We start from the raw sequence: 24,487 nt of genomic DNA, 5'->3' as shown, positions 1-24,487 counted from the left end.
GCCTCGACATCATCCCCGAAGCACACCTACATGAACCACAAATCCCGAGTCTGATCTCAGCCCATCAGTCAGGTATTCATCAGGCACGCGCCAGACTCTGAAGGATTGATGGAACTCTTTCAACCATGACTCAAATACCTCGTCTGAGCGTAGTTGTTGTCCTACGATTACTATAGTGGGCTGAAGCTCGGGATCTGATCGTCGAAGATTGCAGGCATCGACACTGGTTTGGACCAGCGGCTTGATTAACATGTCGTTGTATATGCAATCGCATGCTATGACAACATCGAATCCGTGGTGGTTTTCGGATTTTGAGAGGGAAGAAGTCACTTCGTCGGTCTCCCAATCGAGGGTCTTGAAATGAATGTTTGTCGTTGGTGCCGTGTTTTGTTTCTTCGCTTTGTTGCTCCGACTTTTAGGCATGGTTGAACTGCTCGAAATTCTGTTTTCCTCCAGATTCTGATTTAGGAGTTTCGAGACATATTGTTGATCTGTCAACACGTACTCTGATACATGGGGGCCAAGCGTAAGCCCAATAATTCCAGATATTCCACATCCCAGTTCAAGAACGGTAGAATTGGCGTCTATGATTTTGTGTTGGAATAAGATGTTAGAGGAAGCAGATATCCAAGAAGCAAAAAGAGGCGTTACCTTCCAGACAACTGTAGATATGTCAGCGCAAAAATCGGTCTTGGGGGTAATTTCTGTACCTGCACCTGTGGTTCCTCCATCCCGATTTGATGATAATACGGTTGGGGACTGGTGTATAGTGAGATCATGGCCACCAATACTTAATTCCAAGGTGGTGGCTTTTGAATCAACAAACCCAAGGTCTTGGGAAGGAATGGATTGAGAAAAGAGGAGGAACGATTCTGAGAAAAATACTTAGCCGGAACGTACCGTGAAGTTGTTAGCTACTAAAATTACCTTCTTCTGGATCCTCAATCTCTGGGCCGAGCAAAATGAGAAACTCTTCCATAGCCCTTATCCACCAGATCAGATTTAATTCAAAATGGCGGAAACCAAGTGAGACTACTCTATGCGCCCAGAAGATAGAGGTCACTTGATCTTGAGGTCTCAGAAAGCTCTGCAGGCGTTCGGCGTGGCTGCGTGGCACAATCCGAGCAGAAACGACAGAATGTTAAGACGTCCTCGTATGTTTGGCTTGTAAATTTTCCTGTAGACGGTACTCCGTATTCCGTACCGTCAAGGTGGTGGCTTAGTAGGCTTGGTTTCGTGGACAACTCTTGGTGAGATATCTCAATACCCGCGGGAGTAATCGCTACGAGTGAAGCGGAATTTGATAATTCAAGCAAATTTTCTCCGTTCGATGAAACTATCTGTATTGCACTTCGAATTCACTCGATATGTGATGATTCATTGGATATTCAACGAGGAAAGCATGAAGTGAAATGGTCGAGATAGGTAGAGCACAAGAGCTGTGGCTTGTTTTGGTTTTCACCAAGGAGATTTCTTGGCTTGGCAATGTGCCTTTGGCTCGGGATATTCATGCCTCAGGCGTAAAACCACTTCCCCTGTCATAAAGTGCAAGTGCCATGACGATTCGGTCTGTTTTCCTGGGTTCCCCAAGCTCCCGCTCCGTCGTGCTTCCTGGTCAACCGGATTTTATGACATCGAGCTGCTGCCCATCACAACCTCAACAATCAATTCGAATATTTGCGACAGGCCTCTACTGCAATCCTCCTTCTTCGATTTCTCATATATCGAAGGTATTTCTAATATACCCAGCCACATAGCTCTAGCTTCACAGAGCTGTAAGGATGTCTCTCAAACACATCACCGTGCAGCCGAAGCTGGTCAAGAAGCCTCCGTTCTCCCTCGAAGTCCCCGGCGTCCAAAAAGTCGAAGGCGAAACAATCCCGCGAAGACATCCACAGGCGATCAACGGACTTATTGACACACCGTCGGAGGATGTTAGGACCATATTCGATATTTTGAAAGTCAGTGCAGCCAAGTATGGCAACGCGAAGGCACTCGGGTCGCGCAAGCTTCTCAAAACACATCAGGAGGTCAAGAAGGTCAAGAAGATGGTCGATGGCGAGGAGAGAGAAGTCGACAAGAAATGGACATACTTTGAGCTTGGCCCCTACGACTACCTGAGCTTTCACGACTACGAAAGGCTGGCTCTACAACTCGGTGCTGGGTATCGAAAGCTAGGCATGCAGAAGGATGATAGAATACACATATTTGCAGCGACGAGTGCGCACTGGCTGGCAACCTCCCATGCAGCAGCTTCGCAGTCAATGCCTATCGTCACAGCTTATGATACTCTTGGGGAGGAAGGACTTAAGCACTCCCTGGTGGCAACAGGAGCCAAAGCTATCTTCTTGGATCCTCATCTCCTAGTCACTCTGATCAATCCGCTGAAGGAGGCAAAAGAGATCAAATATGTGATCTGGAATAGCCAAAACGATGTTAACCAGGATAACATCAACAAACTACAGAGCGCTCACCCCCACCTGAAGATCATGAGTTTCGAAGAGCTCAGACAACTTGGAGAGGCCAATCCAGTGGAGCCTGTGCCACCTACTCCAGAGGATCTATGCTGTATCATGTATACATCTGGTTCCACCGGACCACCCAAGGGTGTACCAATTAAGCACAAGTCAGTTGTGGCTTCTAGTAAGTAAAATCTGTCATTCCAAGGACATTCACTAATTTGTGACAGTCGCTGGTGTTAGTGTAATTGTTGAACCATACCTTGGACCGGGTGACAGTCTTTTGACCTATCTACCGCTCGCACACATCTTCGAGTACGTTTTCGAGAACGCTGTTCTATTCTGGGGTGGAACTATGGGCTACGGAAACCCAAAGACGCTGTCAGATACCTCCGTAAAGAACTGCAAGGGGGATATTAGGGAATTCAAGCCAACGGTCTTGATTGGTGTTCCGGCTGTGTGGGAATCCATCAAGAAGGGTATTGTTGCAAAAGTTAATGCTGGAAGCCCTATCGTCCAGAAATTGTTTTGGGCTGGTCTATGGGCAAAGAGCAATATGATGGCCTACGGCCTTCCTGGAGCTGGGATCCTAGATTCCATTGTGTTCAAGAAAGTCAAGGATGCCACTGGTGGTCGCCTAAGAATCTGTTTGAATGGAGGAGGGCCAGTCTCCAAAGACACTCAACGGTTCATCTCTATGGCCATCACACCGATGATCAACGGTTATGGTTTGACGGAAACAACTGCAATGGGAGCCGTCATGGATCCTCTAGCATGGACCGACACCGCACTCGGAGATATTCCAGGAAGTGTCGAAATCAAGCTAGTTGACTTTGCTGATGCCGGGTATTTCTCAACAAACAAGCCTCATGCACAAGGTGAGATCTGGATCAGAGGAACTCCCGTTTTGGAAGGCTATTACCAGAATGAGGAAGAGACCAAGGCCGCTATCACCGCTGATGGATGGTTTATGACGGGTGATATCGGAGAGTTTGACAGCAATGGTCATTTGAAGATTATCGATCGAAAGAAGAACCTGGTCAAGACTCTGAATGGTGAATATATCGCTATTGAGAAGCTTGAATCGATTTACCGATCTGCAACTGTCGTCGCCAATATCTGCGTTTACGCTGATGCGCAGAAAACAAAGCCAGTTGCTATTATTGTACCAGCCGAACCAGCGTTGAAGAAGCTTGCTGAGAGAATTGGCGTGAAGGGTGACGGAATCGAAGACCTATCTCGCGACAGAAAGATGCAGGACGAGGTACTGAAAGAGTTGCAGCAAGCAGGAAGAGCAGGTGGATTGTCTGGTATCGAGATTGTAGAAGGTGCCATTTTAGCAGATGAAGAATGGACTCCTCAAAATGTAAGTTGCCCTTCCCACATTATATGCCTTTACGTCATACTAACTATATATTAGAACATGGTTACCTCGGCACAAAAGCTGAACCGAAAGCTCATTCTTCAGACATACCAGAAAGATGTGGATGCTGCGTATTCTAGAGCTGGTTGAACGGTGAACAATGTTGGGTGCGGGTTGGTTGCATTGATTTGGAATGGAAAATTGCGATTAATAATTGAGCGGTGTGTCTTTTGGTTGTATGATATACTTACTCGTAGTTGATTGATGACCGCCTGCGCACCGATTTACGATTTATATTGATAACTATGCTCTTCATCTTGGTGACTAGACTACGCTACCAATATTTCATGTGAATATCCGTATTTCGCCGACATTCGAGCATCAATTTTGGGATGAGCCACGTGCGCGAAAGTGAGTAAAGGTATATATTTTACTTTAACGAAAATTCTAGCCAATCGCACGATTTCTGCCAAAATCCATCACCTAGGTTTTCGGCTCGGCGCGACAGGCTCAATGGTCTAGTGGTATGATTGCTGCTTCGGGTTACACCCTCTTTCGTTAGAGAGAACTGTATGTGGCAGGCCCCGGGTTCAAATCCCGGTTGAGCCCCTTTTTTTATTTCTTTCGGATGTAGCAAAGGTTCTTGTTCCTGAAGGAGTTTTTCTATTTTTTGGAGGGTTATTTTACAGGTTCCTAGTTGTGACTCTATGTAAATGGTGTAGTGGTACGTAGATACTAAGTCGGGTGTTGCCGCTTTATGGCACCCGTTCGGCAACGCTTGGCTTCGATACTCAGCTCAAACATCCATTACATCTATACAATAATACGCGTACTATGAATACATGTCCATTTCCTTTTCTTGCGCTTTTTATTGATTTAATCTCACTAATACTCGTAAATCCTCTTCCGCATTCGTCTACTCCAGCCCTGCGCCTCGACTCCCCGCTGACGAGTCTCGCCAGTCATGATTCATAAGAAACATCACCTCAATGATGTGGGAGTAGGCCGGAGCAAGCTACCACGTCCGACCGCGTCACAAATCCTACCTTGACTGCCCAGTATCTTCCAGAAAAATTGCTCATCTCCATACCGATGCCGAACTTGACCTCAGAGCCTGCCGAATCACCATGGTGGCTGTCATGCCAAACAATCCTGTCCGGGCCATCCTCACCCCCTTCGCCGTGCTCAACCACTCGCCATCAGCAACGTCTTCTGAACGGGGGTCAGGACTCCCAGAGCTGAACAGGAACGCAGGAAGATGACAACCTGAGGTGTCTAGGACGCGATACTGGTAAGCAGGGAAGGGCGTCAGCAGTCAGCCGAATCAGACTTATAAGTTCGCCACTGGTTCTGGGTATTTTACTTGTGTCACCAAATTCCAGATTTGCTGAATTCAAGAATGGACATCGAAATGGCGACTGAGAATTCTGAAAGCAGTTTGGTGGTGGCTTCGTGGACGACGCTTCAGGTTCCTAAATCTAGTACTTTTGATACGAGGAATACGGAGGATGGGAGGACATGGCTTTCTATCATCAGACCTATGACGCGTTCGAAGCAACCGGGCTTTTTGCATGGGATTTTTGGGAGGGTTGTTGAGTCGATGCAGACTGTTTGGCTTGTTACAGGTAAGTAATTTTCTCATCAAGTTAGGTCAATACTAACACGCTACTAGCATGGGAGTCCTCAGAAGCACTTGAAAAGTTCGAAGCTTCGTCAACTTGGTCTACGCAGCGTGAACTCATGGCTTCGATGAGCATGACGTTCCCAAAGACTGTGCATTGCGACTTTTCGGGCTTTTGGTGGGATCGTTTGACGCCTCATACTGGAGTCACTGATCTTTCATTTCCATCGTCCATCGCTGAGGACGTATGCATGAAAATTCTAGGCGTCAAGGGACTGGAATACTTTTTCCGTCCTGGTGCCTCGGAGCCGAAAGCTTTTAATGGGAGTGGTGTGCGTGGATGGATCAGAGGGACTTCTAGGGTCGACGACGTGGAGGTGATTACGTTACGGGTCTTTGATCATTGGATGAGTGATGAGTTGGAGACGGAGTTTAAGACGAAAGCTTCTACACTTGAGGGCGAGGAGGGGATTTTGGTGTACGATCGGTTCGTCAGAGATTTTAAGGAGCTTGGGATGGTGAACATGAAGGAGCGGCATTGTAGGTTTACGCATATTCCGACGACTTTCTATTGAGTCTTCTGTGAAGGAGCTGTCATATATGTAAGATCTGGAAGTTAATATCGAGATAAAGTCCAAGCTGGCTCACAGAGGTGCCGTTCCCGGTTTTTGAAAAGTAGCTATAAAGTGTTTCAGGGCGCAAATGCCATAGTGGTCAACAGTCGTTAACTTTCTTGTAGGAAAAGAGAAAGTCCAAGATTCAGCTAGAAATGAGAAAAGACGGCTTCAGCTCCATCGTTTCTAAACACTGTCTATTTCCTCAGCAGGCATTTACACATGTCCTCTAATCGTCTCCACAAAATCCTGTCGTTTTCATGTATGCTCCCTCCAGGACAGAAATCGACCTCAAACGCCTTCTCTGCTCGCCCTATCATTGCGCCAACCTCGCCGCACTCTTCCCAGAATGCCACGAAAACTTAGGTTCGGGGCCATTGTTCTCAAGATAGTAAGACCACGCAAAGAAGACAATACTATCCGGATTCCTACTCATATCCAATTTTCTAAGTCTATTCTTCAGACACTCTGTCGGTTTCGCTAAACAAAAGGTCAGCACATCTTTCCTCAAACAAGAATTAAGAAAAACATAGACAGAGCTTCTTACTTCCCACATCTGGCGTATTCTCCACCCCAGAAGTCAAATGAATCAACTCATGAAAAAGCGTCAAACTCCTCGGCGCCGTCTTCTCCAAATCCATCCTCACACTCCTCGCAGCAGCAGAAGCAAACGTCAAATCAATCGTCTCAAACGGCTCCGATTTCGCCTCATCAAACGCATCCGGACAAATCGTAATCGTATCTCTCAACTGGCTTACACTCGTCAACCCAAACCTCTGCTCCTCAGGCGTCATATCCTGGCCATTACACCACGACGGCGGGTTCCCAGGGTATCTCGCGCTCGCCTTCTCAATCACGTAGTCCCTGATATCCGGCGACCAGTACGCGTAGTGCGCCCAGTCTGGCGCGCTGCCCTGGCGCATCTTGAGCAGGATGTCGATGAAGGGGTCCGCTGGATTGGCGTTGTCGGGGATCGGCCACGTGCGTAGATTCCCTTGCGTGACGCCGTCGGCGGCGTAAATTGGCAGCCCAAGGTCGCCGTCGAACATTAGTTCTGTCTCGTGTTGCCAGTCGCTGTTGCAGAATAGCCACGGTTTTCCGCCGGAGCCATCGATTTGGGGCTCTTTTAGGGAGGGGTTTCGCATTTCTAGGAAGTCTTTGACGGATTGGACGGATCCTGGAATGGATTTGTTAGGGAGGTTGTTGCTGGGTTGGAGAGTATGTGAGATATGGAATGGATTGGGTTGTTCAGGATGCCTGTTTCTGGGTGGGTGATTCTCTCTCTTTGGGGACTTTGGTACTCACTGGTCACAGTGTCAAGTCTATCTGCTTCCACCGGATCCATGTCAGTTGCCTTGACTTTGATTCCAAACCAAGCATTCAGGTTTCTTTTAAGAGCTTTGTCATTGTTGATAGCCCCCCCAAGAGCGGCAAGTGTGGAATCAACAAGCGTGACTGTATCTCGAAGCCAGGACTTGACTATCTCATCCTGTGGAGGTCGACATGAACCAGGACCTGCTCCTCGGTCAAAGAACAAATCAGTGAGTTCGACTGCATTTGAAAGCCAAAAGAAGAACGGAACGAAGAGAAGGGCTTGATATCTCATTTTGACTGCGAGAATAGAAAAGTGGCCAGCAGAGAATTGATGAGTTAGTATCTATGCAGGTGCAGCTTCTACATGATATGTATTCTCTCTTCGTTCATTTCTCCTCTCTCCTCGAACCCCCTAATCTCGAGATAAAAAACTCGAATTTCCCGCCAGAAATCCTACACCAAAACTCTCCAACACAAATCTCCACATCTCACCCGCAAAGAACAATCGAACCTTCCATCCTCCTACCTCCGCATCACCAATTCCCGTCACATAGCCCAAGAGCGTAGCACCGTAGGATTCTCATCTCACATATGAAGTGGCCACTCCACAGAACCTTAAAAAGAAGGCTGCAGATACGACCATTTTCCCATAGGGCTGCTTACTTCTTTCGCTTAATCGTGGGGGAGGATTCCGATGTTTGATGTATCCAGCGACTCGGTTGGAGATCGTAAGTCAGCAAGGACGGCATTGATGAGGCTGATGCATGGTGCATCGGTGCATCGTGGGGTGTTGAAGCTTGTTCGGCGGGTCCGTTTGGGTGGTGTCGTGGAATTGGAGGATGGGTAAGCTTATTTCGCCGCTGGTGGAGATTTAGTTCTGGTGAGGCTAGACGCTTGGAGAATATGATTGAAATTAATGCGGTTTTGGAGATGTGAAGAGTTGAGAAATGGGTTATAATATACCTCTCTTTCGAAGTCGAAATGTTATCTGCAGGTCTCTCCTCAGTCACTTCTCCAACACACTTCATCCTCCTCAGCAATCATGGGAAGTTTCAAAGGCCTTGCAGCTTTTGCTGTATTGAATCTCGTCTCGGTCTCGAAAAGTGACGGGGTGCCTGGCATCAACGAGGCTCAACACTCGATTCTTCGCCAACAGGAATACAATCTCTGTCTCTTCGACAAATACGCAACAACGACTTGTACACCTTACGGTACCGCTGGAATGACACCGATTACTACTGTAATCACTGCTTCTAACTCTGCCTCTGCAACCTATGTAGCGTCATATCTCACAGAATACGCTGGGTTGCCGTGTGGAATGGCAACGATCTCTACTAGTGTCAGTGGGGTAGAAACGAGTACGGTTTATGTTGGAGAATTGGGACAAGGTAAGTTTGCTGTTTAACAAAAGAGGTTGTATTGGATTGATGCTAATTCAAACAGTCTGGAGCAAAGTCAATGGAGATTACAATGCATATCCGACACATCCACCACCTCCTCCAGTCACGACTGCGAGTTGTCATTATACTTCTTCATTGAGTTCCAGAAGCAGCACTCGCTTCAGTACCAATAGCGCAACCAAATCTAATACCTCTCATTTTAGCACTCTAACGAGTCGCTCATCGAGTGTTCTTTCTAGCGCCGGCAGTGCTTCCACTTTAAGCAGCAGGTCGAGTAGTAGGAGCTCTACTAGGAGTCAGAACGGTGTTTCCACAACTTGTGTTTCGCTCGTCTATGGTTCTAGTTGCGGAATCGTCTCTACTACTCCTTCGACTTCTAGTACCACCAAAGCAACGACACATAGTACTGTGCTGACGACTTGTAAATATTCCGCGTATGGTTCTAGTTGTGAACCACTATCTACTTCTGTGACAAGCTCTAGTAATGCTACCGAATCAAGTTACTCCACCGGAACAGCTACCCTTTCAAGTAGCACCGGAACTTCGAACACAACAGTTTCTTCATCAGCGGTCAGCGGCACCTCTTCACTGACTTCGACTCTTCCGATCTCTCCGTCTCAAACCGCGTCTTCGGTGAGCGCGTCTGGTACTCTTAGCCAGGCAAGCACGAATCCATCGTCCGCGACTAGCACCAGATCCAGGGTTTCGAGTCCTTCCACTTTGACCTCTGCTTTAAGCTCCTCGTACACTGGCACTTCTACAGATTCTATTTCAACAGTTTCTTCTAAGAGCACCACTTTTGGCGAAAGTGTTTCAACAAGTATTAGCTCACAGGCAGTATCCTCTGCAACTTCTCAGACCTCGTCCTCAGAATCTCCCTCCTCGTCACCATCACCAGTATCTAGCACAATAGTGGCTACTTCAAGCGGGATTGAGACGAATACGACACCTTCTGGAACCGCGACCACATCGTCAAGGAGTTCCATTTCCGCTTCATCGTCATTGGTGATTAGCTCGAGCGAAAGTGCTTCGGCGAGCACAATTGTGGGAGGGCCATTGACAACAGTGTTGGGAACATCAACTACTATTGGTGCTACGGTTTCTTCATTAGGTAAGACACCTTACTGGATCACAAACTCAGAACCTAGATCTGGCTTAATTTCTATTGCATTCCACGTCTTTTAAGCGCGTTACCTACAAGACGAGTGGACTGACGTGCAATAATTTTAGACCTGAGTTCTTCTTCTAGCTCTGCTATAACTTTTGTTTCCTCGATTGCGTCTGAATCATCTTCAGGCACAATAATACCGTCGACAGTCGGAGATTCGTCTTCATCTTCAAGTAGTGGCACAAGCTCTTCGTCAAGTCAACCATCGAATACCGAGATTCCAGGCCCCGGATCATCTGCAATTATTACGTTGTCTCCAAGCACAGCCGCACCTACGACTTCAGTGACTACGACAACGTCGCGTTCCGATGGAGGAGGCATCATCATTGTTCCAGTTGGGATTCCAACCATCACAACGTTTCCAGGCCCAATATCAACAACATCCCTCAATACAGTGGTTGGTGTAACCACAAATCAAATTTACACAACTGTCGATGCTTCGGGAGCAGCTGTCACTGCCTTGCTTTTCTTCCCTTGTCTCTTCCTCTGCGAGGGCGGTCTTGGTGCCTTCTTGGTCTTTGGGGTCGGCCCAGCACCTGGTCTCTACTTCCCACCTCTTCTCCCCCCAATTCTCATCGGACCAGATCACATCCCAACAGCAGCACCGAACAACCCTTCACCTACTCTGTCAGCGCCGACTGACAATCCAACACCTTCAACGACTGAAGCCCCAAGTACCAGCTCATCAAACGCTTGTAATACCCGAACAGCAAGCGCATGTTCCACTCTCTGCAATGGCAATAATTGCCAGACGAGCTGCTCAGCAGTAGCCACGGGATGTTCAGCCACATGTTCAGGGACAACATGCTCCGTATCGTCTACGAAGATCAACCTCGCTCCAGCTTTCACAGGCGGCTCTACAATCGACCATGACTGGAATGCTCAAACCGAATTCGACCCAGCAGCAGCCGAGTCTGTAGCTTCAGCAATCGACGCCATCGTCACCGAAGATAATCTCCCCGCCTCAACTGTCATCACTTCGATCCAAATAACCACATTCATAACCACGACGAGCGCTAGACCGCCACTGAGCGGAACCAGCGTCGACGAAACTAGCTATGGACCTGGATCTTTCTGCCTAGGACTCAGCCCTGGTGGTGGGTTGACCTGTATCACCATTCCTGCAAATTGCTATATCGCAATTCCGTCTTTCAATGTCATTCCAAAGACGACGTGTACTAGGACCATTGTACCTCGGACTACAGTCTCGGAAGCGGTCATCGTACCTAGAGCTTCGGGTTCTGTAATGGGGATCCCAACTGCTGCGGCTTGCGCACTTGGTCGTAGAGTGAAAGATGGATGTGGGCGGATGTGAGTAAAGTTTGTGGGAAATGATCGAAATTCCTGCTAGGACAATCGTCTTGTGCTATCTTTTATTGATGGAAAGGTGCTTGGTAGAAATATAAGTCTCCAAACATTAAATGGCATGAAAGTTGGGAATAAACAATAATGAAGTTATTTATGCAATGTTGTGGTGTTACGACGACACGTGATGAAGCAGTGCGGAGAATTGTTTACGAGAGCTGCGCTTTCTTTCCTTCTTCCAACATCGTTTAAATATCAACAGCTCGCACTTCACGTCGGAAAATCTGATTTCTATAATTTGATGGCTCGGGATCCAGGAGGGCAGGTTCCAATTAGCCCACGAAGAACCGATCAGCTCTTTAGGTCGATCTTATTATTGGACTGCTATGGGTTCGTCCATAATGATTTTTCCCCATCTCTTGACCCTCAAAATTTACTAATGAGTCTTTGGAAAATGTCACGAAATTACGAGCATAGCTGTTTCCTGAGAAAAGAAGAGGATGCTTGTCATAAAATCATCTATTCAATAACCCTAAATCCACATCTTCGAAAGGAAATAAATCTATCACCAAAAATCATGCCTCTGCGTGTTTCGGGCCCAAGAAGAGAAAGTGTGCACCACGACGCATCGATGAGAACCCGCATTCTTACAACTCTCCGACAGTATGGATACTGTTGTACACGAAATGATAATGCGCAACGCCAAAAAGAAAATTCAAGATCGCAAACGAGATAGACAGAGTCTCCCTCCACTTTCTGTGTGACCTGACGACGACATTCAGTCTTTTACACAACAAGCCCAGATCTTGGTCATCTTTCACATTGTCGATGAACTCTGCCGGAATTGGGACATTCATGATTTTGCACACAGTCGTGTGAAGTATTGATGTCAGATATACGACAACCACAACCACAGACAGCGTGCCAAGTGGTGTGTAAATCATCGGCCAAAATAGCGATGTATGCTGTGGCTGCATGCCAATGAGCGCTGCAGAGCTGTCGAGCCGGATTGGGACTCCAACCATGAGGAAGACGATGAAACCGCTTACGACAACATAAGTTGTATGGTTGGCGTTCCAATTGCGGAGGGACCAGAGGCCGTGCAAGACTTTGTATTTGCCTTCAGCGGGCGAAAGACTTGAGAGAGCGACTGCGATGGAGAAAGTTCCGATGATGAACAAGTTGACTGTCTCTTCAGTGTAGATGGTGAGGGCGACTTTGACTAGTTTGCCGTAGATGTCGACCCAGGCCTTGATTTGAATCACGTAGGCGAAGATGCTGAGGACGTCGAGTACATTGAAGACTCGTTGGAATGGTTCTTCCTCCCCTTCATCAGTGTAATCGCCGTTATTGGTAGGGCCTGGGGTAGGAGCATAACTGGCTAAGATATCGATAATGACGTTAAGAAGATATGACGTGTTGAACAACACGATCCACACCTTCTCCCAAAAGATATGCTGGAGGTCGAAGATTTGCTTAGCCTGGTATAGACTTAGCAAGAACAGAACACCAGAAGCCCATGCTTGGGGCTTTATGATTCGCCGTCGACGGCCGTTTCCAGAGACTCCTGACTTCAAGACAACAAGTTGTGCACATTCGAACAGGTCCAAGTTGTTGATCCAACCATTGAGCATCCATAGAAAGGTAGAGTGGATGTTGACCGCGCAGATGAAGGGCGAGTCGTTGGCGGGTGCCATGAGCCATGATTCGAACTCATCGGTTATGGAACGTTGAATGACGCCTAAGAAGGCGGATGGTAGGAGCATGAAGTAAACTTCGAGGCCGGTGGGCAGAGTGTTCGTAGTGTTCGAGGAGGAAGAGTCTTCCAAGATAGAGGTGATGTTTTCTGTGAATGGTCAGTGGAAGTCAGTCTACTTGATGGGGCGACTGACGAAGAGTGGCATTTTGTGCCGTCGATACGAGGGTAGTCATGTTAGACATGGCTGTTGTCGTTGGCAGAAAGTATGGTACAACTGAACGAATGTGAAAAACGAAATTGGAATTCCAGAAAATGAGAGTCGGGTGCTGAGATTGTTGCTGAAGAGTGTGGGCTGATAAGGAGTGTAAGAAGCACAATGGCTCTGGTTAAAGATGGTGAGTAGCAGACTGACATGAGAAGAGGGGACTGAAGATGCTTAAGTAGGGAAACAACATTCAGGGCCACGGAAGATGAACGAAACCTTTTGGACGGAGCCTTCTTTCCCTCGGCCTTCTGGTAGGTCAATTCGACGATTGAGAAGTCGTTTGCTTCGCAACCTCCTCCTCAAACACCCAGCGGTAGCCCACGAGTCGCCATGCAGCATTGTCACATCCCATGAGCAAGCTTGCTAGTCCGGATACCCTGTTGCGTTGTTCCGGTAATCTCGTTGCAGATATTTCGGGGCAGCAACTGTTGAACTTCGACCAGGCTGCCACACCTTATCTTCACGGTGAAAACTTCACCGTCACAGTCTACTAAAACGTTGGAGAGGGAGTGCCTGCCAAGACTGTAATGACCAAGAGACTACACCAGTGGGCCATACCGATAAGTGACCCTTCACTATGGACGATTTCATGACGGCCACTAGCAACGAGAAATAGGTTGGCTATAGAAGATCCCACAAGTAGTCTTCAGTCCTTCTGTACCAAGCAGTTGGTGACGATCGAGGTATTGTTCACCAACGAGAAGGAGACTGAGGATCGCCGGCTGGGGACCAGCGCCATTGTCAGGTACAAAAAGCCAGGAACAGTAAGCTAGTCCAGACTGCCGGGTCATTTCAGCCCCCAATACCAAGACGCTCCGCCTCAATTTAGTACTTCGGCTCGTTTAGGCAGGGCTGAATCGACTTCTCGCCACTTGATTCTCGTTATGGCTGAGATAGACTATCGAATGCGTCGTGATCACATTTAAGCGAGACCTATGAAGGCCTCGCTCCCTCGACAGCCAGCCAAATCCGAGCATTCTTGCTTTTGCGATTGCGAATATTACAGACTGGGAGTCTGGAAGCTTCCAAACCGGATGTCCTTTTCGGGGAGGGGGAGCATGGGCTTGCGTGACCTGCGTCATGAGTGACTCAGGTCCATCTCGCATTCAACGGGTCCAAATCCGTCTGAACGTTTGTGAACAGTGCCACGTACGAGGGCGCCCGTTTACAACAGGTCTGAGCGAGGGGGGAACTAATCGTTCTCGTCCCCCCTTTTGCTCGTCTCTGCTCACTCGGCTCAGTTCTGACGAATGGTACAACACGGTTTGCTAACTTTCATGGTGAAATTTTCACCGATGAAACTGGGGGCGTAGGGTAAAATGAGTCCAGTGTACATCCCGAGGTCCAGACCTCAAGGGGAGTTCGTCCAGTAAAAGAACTTTGTGGAATGCCGGGATAGAATCTCTAAGATCCGGCCACTCTTAACCTATCACCAAGCAGAAATATGAAATCAGCGAGTGTGATGACGGACCGCAAGGCACATACGCTCAGCCACCTATTGAACATCACCAGCGCAGACCACAAGCTGGTTTCAAAAGCACACTAGTGGCACACTAGCAAGAGATTAGTAGTACGCTAGCAATAGACTGGAGAAAGCTTGGAGTGATTATCCTTTTTCGAAAAGTTGTGGTTGTCTTTTGACCCTCGGACTTTTTTGGGGCAACTCCAACTGGTATGGCTTGCGTAATCAGTAGCTGACTATCAGATGGTTATAGACTAGTGTACATGATTTACCTGCTTTCAAAGCCGTGTTCCTTGTCAAGAATGTTGATTTCGTTTACATTTTGCCTGGAGGGTTGATCGTTAGCCGAATATCTTCTTTACGACCAGAAATGTGATGTGATTCCTACCATGTCTGTCAAATTGATTAATCATCGTCGACCTAAGCTAGTGAAGTGAGAAAAGGGGTTGAAATTTGCTGAAAGTCTACGCTTGGCCTTTGAGTAACTGAATGGTTGTTCAAGGGTCCCACAAGCTTTTAAATGAATCTATTCTTGTGTTCCTATATGATTAATAGAATACAGTATCGATAGGGTATATTGTGCGGCAGAATAATCATACTACCGTTTCTTCAGCTACTAAAGACTATTACTATCGACACGTCGTAGGTGAAGGTTAAATCATGATTTATAGGCTCTAGCAATTTGGTAAATTCCTCGATAGTGGGTGCTTGGAATAGCTTGTTTCTGGTGCTGATGACGATTCTGAGGCTTGCAATAATACGTACAATAACTAAATCTATGTCTTCTGTTGATTCGAAGAAAATCCAAAAAAATTGTATTCTAATGAGGTTGGTTGGTCACAAAAGTGATATTAAAGCACGCGTCACGTGAGCCGCGCTAAGTACGCGTTTTGATGTCGCGTTGTCGACCTCGAAAATGCGACGTTGAACCACAAGGAGAGAAGTTTACCGTGGCAGATCTCAAATATGGCGAGCGAACTCCGAGTACTAGTTGAATTATCCTCATAACAACACCGTCTGCGTCCGACCCTACTCCTACGCCGTGATCGAGAAGCTACCCATGTCGTCGACGACACCGAAACGAAAGCGCAGCAGAGCGCAGAGTGATGAAGATGACGATCTTGACGAGCTTTCGCAGAAGAAGACGACCAACTTGACTCCTATATCTACCAGCGTAAAAAGAAGGAAACTAGCTACCTATACATCGGCATCTACCAAAAAGGGGCTATTGAGCTCGATAGGGTCTTTGGGCCAGAAGTTAGCTGGAGGCCTCTGGGGCAATGGTCAAAGCGGCAAAGAAAACAGACAGGATGAGCATAATGTCGACGAGTTAGCGGAAGGCAAAGATATTTGGGATGTCGTCAGTACAGACGACGAAGGCAAGAAGGCAGACAGAAGCCCCATCAAGGAGAAAGGAAGTGCCAAAAAGATGGTTAAGGCAATTTTGAACGTTGAGAAGGCAACGCCTCGACGAAGGAGCGCGGCAGAACAGCTCAAGATTGATATGGTGGGATATGGCTCAGATGAGGACGGAACCCCCAAGTCTACTTCAAAGAATGGCCATAAAAAGGCGCAGCTGTCAGGCTCTACTTCGAAATCGGAAGCAGTGTCAAATGCCACAAACAAAGATGGTTCCATCAAAAAGAAGCGGGGTCGGCCATCCAAAGCAACTCTCTTGAAGAATGCAAAGGCTCAAGCAAGTGAAGAGAAACGACTGGAGCTGAGTTTAGCAGATCGGGAGTCTGACGGGGAACCGCCATCTAAACAAAAGACTAGAAAGAAGCGGGTTCCACAGATTACGGAGGGCAGTCTCCCTCCTTCAGATTCAGAACAAGCGATTTCATCTAGCATCAATATCAAATCCAAGAGGGAGCTAAACAGATTAGGGATTGACATGGTGGATTCGCCAATATCAGCGCCAAAGGGAATTCTTACACCTAGCAAGAAGGACAGGGTTGTTCGACCCCAGAAAAGCGTCACTTTCAGAAAGAGCAATGAAGATTTGAATCTTGGCTTCAAAGATTTACCTACTTCTGCGGATGGAAAAAGAGCTCACGCCAAGACCAAGAAGGCTCTAGAGGCCGAGGAAAGTTTCTTACACAAGGTCAAAGTTTCATCGCCCACTGTTCAGGAGATGGACAGTGAAGAAGAATTAATTGTTGCCGGTGAAGTTATAGAGACGGATGAAGAGGAAGACATAGCAGAGTCGGAGGACCGCAGCCGCTTGGAAGAAACAGCATGCTCGATTTGTTCGAAGCTTCACTCTCCAAAAGGGAATCAAATTCTTCTTTGTGATGGCTGCGACTTGGCAGTTCATCAGAAATGTTATTCTGTACCAGTAATTCCGAAGGGTGATTGGTTTTGCAGGGATTGTAAGAGCCAACCGGATAGGCACACAAAAATGGACGTTGTTGATCTTCCTGACATTGAGGGATTTGAGGGGCATCTGGGTAGGATTCAAAGAACTGTTTTGGACCGACTCACTGGCAAAACTCGTATTAAAATCGCTGGCCATGACGATCAATTGCAAAAAGTTCACCAAATTGTTGAGCAGACCGTCCTAGCAGGAGAAGGAAACTCAATGTTAATAATAGGAGCAAGAGGCTCTGGGAAAACAACTGCATGTCCCCCTCCCTTATACTGGTGCATTTTGTTCTAACACCAACTAGCTGGTTGAGTCTGTCATATCAGACATTTCTAAGAACGACCGAGATAAGTTTCATGTTGTACGATTGAATGGATTCGTTCACACGGACGACAAACTTGCGTCTCGTGAAATTTGGAGACAACTTGGACGAGAGATGGAAATTGAGGATGACTCGGTAAAGGTATTTCATCGCTCCCTTGCTTCCCTGATTCCTGATCTAATATCCTCTAGGCAAGCAATCATGCAGATACGTTAGCATCACTTCTAGCACTGTTATCTCATCCTGCGGAACAGTCCGAATTGTCATCCCATCAAACCGCAAAGTCTGTTGTGTTTATTTTGGATGAATTCGACTTGTTTACTACGCATGCCCGGCAAACTCTATTGTATAATCTGTTCGACATAGCGCAAGCGAGGAAGGCCCCAATCGCCGTGTTAGGATTGACAACCAGAATCGACGTAGTGGAAAGTCTTGAAAAGAGAGTGAAGAGTCGTTTTAGCCACCGTTACGTATATCTGTCGCACCCACGAAGCCCTCCGAACTTTTGGGACATTGCCAGAGAAGCTTTAATTGTTAGTCCGACTGAAAAAGACTCTGGCTACCTTGACACCTCGATTCCTGGGCAAAATGAGTTCGTCTCATTTTGGAATACCATGATTGATGTAAGCCTCATAGGACCAGTCTTTAAACCTCTTCAAGCATGCTAATAATCTAAGGGTCTTTATGCTGAAGACAATGAATTCAAAGATCATGTGCAATCACAATTTTATCGTACGAAATCCATCCCTGCTTTTATGGCATCCTGCATCATGCCAGTCGCATCGCTTTCGACAAAACAATTTCCTCTAGTAGGCAAGGCTTTCCGGTCGTGTACATTATCTCTGGGACCGCCCGATTCGAAGCTTCAGATGCTACAAGGACTTTCGGAGTTGGAACTTTCCTTGCTTATTGCCGCGGCAAGACTCGATATTATCCTTGATACGGACACATGCAATTTTGCAATGGTGTATGACGAGTACAGTTCTTTAACATCTCGGCACAAGATACAGACTTCAAGCACGGGGCTAACCGCAATGGGCTCCGGAGCCAAAGTGTGGGGGCGAGACGTCGCCCTAGATGCCTGGGAGAAATTAGCTGAATATGAATTATTAGTCCCGTTGAGTATCGGGGGCGGTAATACAAGAGGGCAAGACTCCGGCGCAAGTGGGCGTATGTGGAAAATTGATGTTGGCCTTGAAGAGATAGCGGGCAGCGTTGTCGGCTTGAGCGGGGTTATGTCTAAATGGTGCCGCGAAATTTGATAGAATTTGGTATCATAGGCCAGCTAATGTAAGATACCCTGAATATGCATGTCTTCAATAACATATGAGTGATGCAGGTGTAACTGCAATCTAAGGTATTTGAGCTGCACACGGTCGCCCAGTTTGTATGACAGATTTTTGGTAAGCCAAGCCATTTTCCCACGCCCGCATATGCTTGAAGGTAACGAAAAAGCCGATAGAAAGCAAGAGGCTCCGATAGGATGTTATAAATTCGTCTTATGCCCATACTTTCACAATTCTAGTTTGATGGCCAGTTTGCTTTCTAATTTATCACGTCGCACATTGTACTTTGAGTCATCCGATCTCAGTCTTGCAAGTGCAACTACTATTTGCTGTCAATTAGCAAAGCTTATGCAGCTCATTTTCTCGAGGGTGTGAGGCCGTTTGAAGCTCACGATGCTCTCTAATTGCCGTCGTCCAATCAAAGATGTTGAGGGCAGAGGCTGCCGCTTACTGCAGGCCTATTAGACCCAATCACAGCATTTGACAAATTGTTTTCAGCATAGCGTGAGCCTCACCGAATTGGAGGCCACTCAGAGGACGCATGAATCCAATATCCTGGTTGGATATGTTCCGTAGGGCGTTCGAAGCTGCTAACAATTGGTGTTGAAAATATGCGGCTCGCCTCACTTTGATAAGTCAAATCATATCAGGTTGGACTGCTTGTATTGCCTAAGAAAGTGTGTTGCTGTTTTCTGGCCCCCGAAATGCTGGTATAAATTCTTCTATTCTGCGAAAAAAGTAGACAGCTCTTCATTCTTTCAAGTTTTATATCAGAAAGTTGAAGATATGGAGCAGTTTGTGAACGTTAGTGGTTTTGGCGGTGCGGCCATTCCACCGAGCAAAGCGCATTTCGTCAAGCAGGACTTAGAGAGCGTCATCTGCTATGGAGAAGCTTTTGTATCGGTATTTCACGAATATGCTTTGAATGCCGACAAAGTACCTCGAGGATTTGATGGCATCACAAACATTTTTGATGCTTCTCTGGCTACTCTGACGAAAGTCTCCAGTATTTTCAAAGACGAGTCTTTAGGCCAGAGATACAAAGCAGCGGATCATCCTCTTAATGAGAAAGGTCTTTCATACGTTGCCGGGCTCGTGTTGGAAAGTGCTAGAGCCTGGAAAGTGATCGAGTCGGCAATTGCGGACACATATTTAACTCCCCAAGAACACCGAGCTAAGATGCGGACAGAGGAAAAAGCTCTCAAAAATGGGGGCAAGAAAGCTATTGATATTTCGACTCTCAACCTCGATCAGAAAGCTTTGCTGGAGAAGCTAGAGGATATGGACTTTAAATCATGGAATGGAGCGGAAGATAATGTGGAAAATGCTGTAGAGATGTTGTACGATATCCAGCTATGCCTTCTTTTGGTGTTCCAGGTTGTTACTGTTGGCGCTCTTTCAAAGAAGAACCTGTAAGTTTTTCCTAAATTCCACGATCGTTTGCTTATGCTCTCATCTAGATCTTCTGGTACAGTTGATGTTGCGGCTATAGTCAAGTATCATAATCGTATCAAGCGTACCGCTAGACTGGCAGGAATTCCTATGCCGAAGGAACGAAAAAGTCTAGAAAGTAGTGACTCCGATGGCTCTAGTAGTCTGAGCGATTGCGATACGATAGGCTCGTCTCGGAAATCCTCGAAAAGACCTACATTTGCACCGATTCCGCTACCGCCACCACCTCCAGCTGTTCGAGAAAATGTGCCGTGCCCTCCACCTCCGCCAGGCATAGGAGTACAAACTGCTATCCTCCCTCCTCTATTGCACCCAACACTTGACAGCATCAGGACGACTACTCCCCCTCTGAGTTCCGCAGCAACTATGAGTACTACAGAGACTGTAATTGAAAATTTGCACTTACTGTCACAAGAAAGCTAACCAAGCCAGGTTAATCCTCCTTCTTACACCGAGAGCCACAAAACTCCAGAAGTTACAATGCCCACATCTTCGCCAGATAAAAGTCTTGAAAAGGATAAGAAAGAAATGTCCGAGAAGGCGTCTACTTCTGACAACGACGGATCCCACAGCGAGTCAGGTTCCGACGAGGAAACCGAGTAAGCCCCTTATTCCGGTCTACTTATAGCCGCTTACTATGTCTAGACCCGCTGTGATTGAGCCACGCCTGTTCAAATCAAAGCCTAATGGCATTACGTTTAAGCTTCGCACCATGTTTCAAAGTAAAGAGTCTCTCGCTCTGGAAATGAGAAAGGCGCTTTCTGATACGGAGTCTCGACTAATGGCATTCGTTATCCAAGGATCTACCAACAAAGCCATCCCACATTCTTCGTTTCATTCACTGGAGGCCACGCATATGCGTACTATCTTATCACAGCTACGTAGTGACGCGTGGTACAAGACTTTCACAATGTTGAATTCGGCTGAGCATATGGCTCTTGGCCGTATTACCCGATTCTTTTCCGAGGGTAAAATGTACGAGAGAGAGGTCCTTGTGCTCAAAGTCATCCAGGAGACATCGAGACTTACCGCTTGGACAGCACTCTTGGGGGATCTTCGTCGAGGAAACACCCACTCAACGGATTATTATGGCGACAGTCGCACTGTTCTCGCCATAGTGAGAGACCAACTTGTGAATGGTAAACCGCGTGAACCTATGCCGAGCATAAATAGAATGCCTCCACCTCCTCGTGCCAAAAGTCAATATCACTCGGCAAGCGTCTTCCGTCCTCCACCTTCCTCGTACACGTTGCCTGTGCAACCAAACATAACAACATCTGATATTAGTCGAAACCCAATGCCTAGGCCACCAGGTCAAGGCGCAATACCACCACCTCAGAACCCCCCATATCCATTTGGCTTAGGAACTGTGATTCCTCCGGCCCCACCTGGATTCCGAGGCGTGGGAACCGCTCCCCGACCTCCACAAGGACCTGCTCCCAAATCTACATCCTCTGTTCAGGTCTCCGATATCACGATAGGCAATAATCATGAAGCAGAATTAGCTTTAACAAGCTATAAAGAATGTACAATGCGCCGCTGCCAGGCTGAAACACCACAAGCTGACCGCTCTTGGCTCCGGGTCACTACTACTCTGTAAGTTCGCCAGTGTTATTTGATTCCTTGATGTGTTTCACTAATGTTTCTACTCTCTAGCGAATCATCCTCTCCAGAATCAGTCAAACTTTGTGTAACCAAATTCGCAGCCTATGGTAGTGTTCTTGCAAGTAAGCTCAAAATGTCAGAGGAACAGGCCGATCAAGTGTCGCGGCTTATCGACAGCTTCAGGCTGGCGGAACGCGACATGCGATTTGAGTGGTGCTGGGTCGTGCTCGCTCTTCTGGACAACAGCGGGAATATCTTGAACAACAGACCAAATCAAGTCGTTCAACAAATGACACAAACAATCCACTTGGTTGCAAAACGTAGCTTGAAGGCATGCTACCGACCGTTGGACGTTTACAATGCAATGATGCGAGTCAATGGTACATCGAATCCAGGGCCGCCACCACTCCCATCCAACCCTAACCCCCACCCACTCCCGCCTGTCCATGTGGTACCACTCCAAACGGGAAATTACCGTTACTCTAAACGTAGGTCGTACGGGAGTGACAACTATGACAGTGGGAGCGATGACTCTGTCGGTTATGTCAAACGACGCATCAGAAAAGTCAAGTCTCAGAATCGAACTAGAGGGTATGTGGCATGGTCTCGAGACAGGTACACAAGACGCGGGTCTACCAAGATCCAAAACACCTTCAAGAAAAGTGCGGCCCGTAATTATGATTTCATTTCCGGTTCGGATACCGAGTCTGAAGAAGAAGAAGATCTTGTCCAAATCGTGCTGCACTTGCAACGCGGCGAGGATATTGTCCAGAGGCTTCTGGCGTTGTGGACTCCCCAACAATCAGATACTAAGGAGGAAATCAAGGCTTGATCTTTGCGGTATGGGTTGAACGAGTGAGTTTTGGGTTTGAATGTTTTACGGTCATTGATGTCTCCTACGAGTAACGAGTTACGATCCTCCCTACGTTATAGAAACTAAAAGGTAAAAAAATAATCAGCGTTTATCCATCTTGAAATTATTCTAGCTCTTCCTTTTTGTGGGCATGATTATTTAGGGAAGAAATGGAGTTCGCACCTGACATTATCTCTCCCTTTCGTCCTGTTATGGCGACAACACATCTCGCTTGTCATTGATAGGTACCACGGCACTTCACCAGCTTAGTTCGAAAACCCCACTCTTGTCGTCCTGTTGATTCCCCCCAAGATTGGCACTGGCTTACAAATATGTCATGCTCCTAACGCCATACTTCGCCAAATTCGCCATATCTGATGAAATCAAGCCATATCCATGTAATACATTCCAGTGAAATTGTTCTTGTGATTATATGCTGTCAAATCCCATTGATTCCAGCTTGGTTTTTCAAAGGTATAATACCAAAGAACGATATCTACCTTCACTATGGTTAAATCAGGAGAAAAACTTATTAATAAAAAGGTCGTTATAGTCGGCGGAACTTCAGGGTACGTAACATCATTCGTTAAGACTCTTCTCTACTAATCAACATCCAGCATCGGTTTTGGCGCAGCCCAAGCATTTCTTGACGCCGGATCGAACGTGACCGTAATCTCAAGTAATCAAGACCGAGTCAACGACGCAGTAAAAAGGCTTAATTCACCCAATGTCAACGGCCTTGTCGGGGATGTACGAGACGAAGGCGGATTTGTCGAAGTGCTAAAAGGCCTGGCTCCTATCGATCATATTGTCTTCTCTGGGGTTGATCTCATCATTCGGGGTGCCTTGGAAGATTTAGTGCTCGATGAAGCTAAACACTTGTTTGGTGTGAAGTTCTGGGGTGCGGTTGTGATTGCGAAAGGTTGGCTCCCTAAATTATCTAAATCATCTAAAATCAAAGGAGAGACATACTGATTGAAATCAGCGGTCAAGAAGCATAATCTCATCAAACCAGGCGGTTCCCTGACCCTGACTTCTGGAACCGCAGCTCTCAAGCCAGGCAAAGGTGCTGCGACCGGCGGAGCACTCAATGCCGGTGTCATCGTTCTAACTAAAGGACTTGCAAGCGATCTCGCAGAGAATCGTGTGAGAGTCAATGTAGTGGTGCCTGGACTTGTTAAGAGCGAGCTCTGGGGAAAGTTAGGCAAGACGGAGGAGGAACAGCAGAAGATCTTTGAGGCGTCTGATCTTCCGGTTGGGTTTGTTGCTACGCCGGATGATATTGCTGAGGCATATTTGTATTTGGCAAAAGCTGATTATGCTACGGGAACGAGTGTTGAGATTGGTAAGTTTGATCTTTGAATTCCTGGGAATTTAGTACTGATATTGAATAGGTGGTGGGAATACGTTGTGATCTTAAGGTGATTTGGACAACATGCTTGCGTTAGCAACTTGAAACTACCAATTGCTTTAATATTTGAGTCGTAATATAAGGATGTCGGCTTCAGCATATCCTGCAGTTTTGCAGTCTATAACACCCGTCTGTTCATCTCATTAACCACTTGAGCTCACTTGTGCTGCGAAAGAGAATATGCATTTCTGTGCTCTAGACACAGTCATATTATCAAGATCAGATTCGTGAATATCCTCCGGCCAATATTAATAGATATAATTTATGATCCAGTTCTGGAAAAGAATCCAGTCGTTGTCTCCTACTAAATCCATTTTCCCCCGTAGTATCACGTGCGTGGCATTTCTATTTGATATTTCCTCCCTCAAGCTACCAAATACGGAATAGAGATTTTTATTGAAGTCTAGATCTCAAGAGACACTTACTCAACTGATGTATGTGTTTAGGCATCGTAGCTGTAGATTAACTAAGTAGATCGGACACGTGAAGTGTTAAGCGGACGACAGCGTAGCGAATAGGGGGG

The 24,487-nt window shown here is 46.9% G+C and overlaps 8 protein-coding genes across 8 annotated transcripts; 5 read left to right on the top strand and 3 right to left on the bottom strand.

Moving 5' to 3' along the window:
* Window positions 1-9: 9 nt before the first annotated feature.
* On the bottom strand, window positions 10-979 carry GLAREA_12632 (S-adenosyl-L-methionine-dependent methyltransferase; the record flags this gene model as incomplete). Its single annotated transcript, XM_008083413.1, has 3 exons — window positions 10-662; window positions 711-872; window positions 928-979. 3 exons carry the CDS (start codon window positions 977-979, stop codon window positions 10-12), a joined length of 867 nt encoding a protein of 288 aa, XP_008081604.1.
* An 802-nt stretch (window positions 980-1,781) lies between these two features.
* GLAREA_12631 (Acetyl-CoA synthetase-like protein) lies at window positions 1,782-3,972 on the top strand (the record flags this gene model as incomplete). Its single annotated transcript, XM_008083412.1, has 3 exons — window positions 1,782-2,643; window positions 2,690-3,825; window positions 3,880-3,972. 3 exons carry the CDS (start codon window positions 1,782-1,784, stop codon window positions 3,970-3,972), a joined length of 2,091 nt encoding a protein of 696 aa, XP_008081603.1.
* A 1,261-nt stretch (window positions 3,973-5,233) lies between these two features.
* Window positions 5,234-6,018, top strand: GLAREA_12630 (uncharacterized protein; the record flags this gene model as incomplete). The annotated part of the gene is made up of 2 exons (XM_008083411.1): window positions 5,234-5,447; window positions 5,495-6,018. 2 exons carry the CDS (start codon window positions 5,234-5,236, stop codon window positions 6,016-6,018), a joined length of 738 nt encoding a protein of 245 aa, XP_008081602.1.
* A 355-nt stretch (window positions 6,019-6,373) lies between these two features.
* On the bottom strand, window positions 6,374-7,663 carry GLAREA_12629 (uncharacterized protein; the record flags this gene model as incomplete). The annotated part of the gene is made up of 3 exons (XM_008083410.1): window positions 6,374-6,537; window positions 6,605-7,234; window positions 7,363-7,663. The coding sequence occupies 3 exons, from the start codon at window positions 7,661-7,663 to the stop codon at window positions 6,374-6,376; spliced, it is 1,095 nt and encodes a 364-aa protein (XP_008081601.1).
* Window positions 7,664-8,413: 750 nt separating this feature from the next.
* GLAREA_12628 (uncharacterized protein) lies at window positions 8,414-11,254 on the top strand (the record flags this gene model as incomplete). Its single annotated transcript, XM_008083409.1, has 3 exons — window positions 8,414-8,759; window positions 8,815-9,882; window positions 10,002-11,254. 3 exons carry the CDS (start codon window positions 8,414-8,416, stop codon window positions 11,252-11,254), a joined length of 2,667 nt encoding a protein of 888 aa, XP_008081600.1.
* A 637-nt stretch (window positions 11,255-11,891) lies between these two features.
* On the bottom strand, window positions 11,892-13,176 carry GLAREA_12627 (uncharacterized protein; the record flags this gene model as incomplete). The annotated part of the gene is made up of 2 exons (XM_008083408.1): window positions 11,892-13,090; window positions 13,137-13,176. 2 exons carry the CDS (start codon window positions 13,174-13,176, stop codon window positions 11,892-11,894), a joined length of 1,239 nt encoding a protein of 412 aa, XP_008081599.1.
* Window positions 13,177-15,730: 2,554 nt separating this feature from the next.
* Window positions 15,731-22,532, top strand: GLAREA_12626 (FYVE/PHD zinc finger; the record flags this gene model as incomplete). The annotated part of the gene is made up of 9 exons (XM_008083407.1): window positions 15,731-17,203; window positions 17,340-17,498; window positions 17,549-17,980; window positions 18,035-18,527; window positions 19,386-20,055; window positions 20,104-20,479; window positions 20,528-20,694; window positions 20,741-21,691; window positions 21,752-22,532. The coding sequence occupies 9 exons, from the start codon at window positions 15,731-15,733 to the stop codon at window positions 22,530-22,532; spliced, it is 5,502 nt and encodes a 1,833-aa protein (XP_008081598.1).
* A 528-nt stretch (window positions 22,533-23,060) lies between these two features.
* On the top strand, window positions 23,061-23,967 carry GLAREA_12625 (NAD(P)-binding Rossmann-fold containing protein; the record flags this gene model as incomplete). Its single annotated transcript, XM_008083406.1, has 4 exons — window positions 23,061-23,122; window positions 23,171-23,475; window positions 23,539-23,898; window positions 23,948-23,967. 4 exons carry the CDS (start codon window positions 23,061-23,063, stop codon window positions 23,965-23,967), a joined length of 747 nt encoding a protein of 248 aa, XP_008081597.1.
* Window positions 23,968-24,487: the final 520 nt, after the last annotated feature.

The sequence above is a fragment of the Glarea lozoyensis genome (genome assembly GCF_000409485.1).
Source record: "Glarea lozoyensis ATCC 20868 chromosome Unknown GLAREA19, whole genome shotgun sequence".
Lineage (NCBI taxonomy): Eukaryota > Fungi > Ascomycota > Leotiomycetes > Helotiales > Helotiaceae > Glarea > Glarea lozoyensis.
Note: the sequence above shows the minus strand (reverse complement) of the source record. Positions and strands in the feature narration are given on the sequence as shown.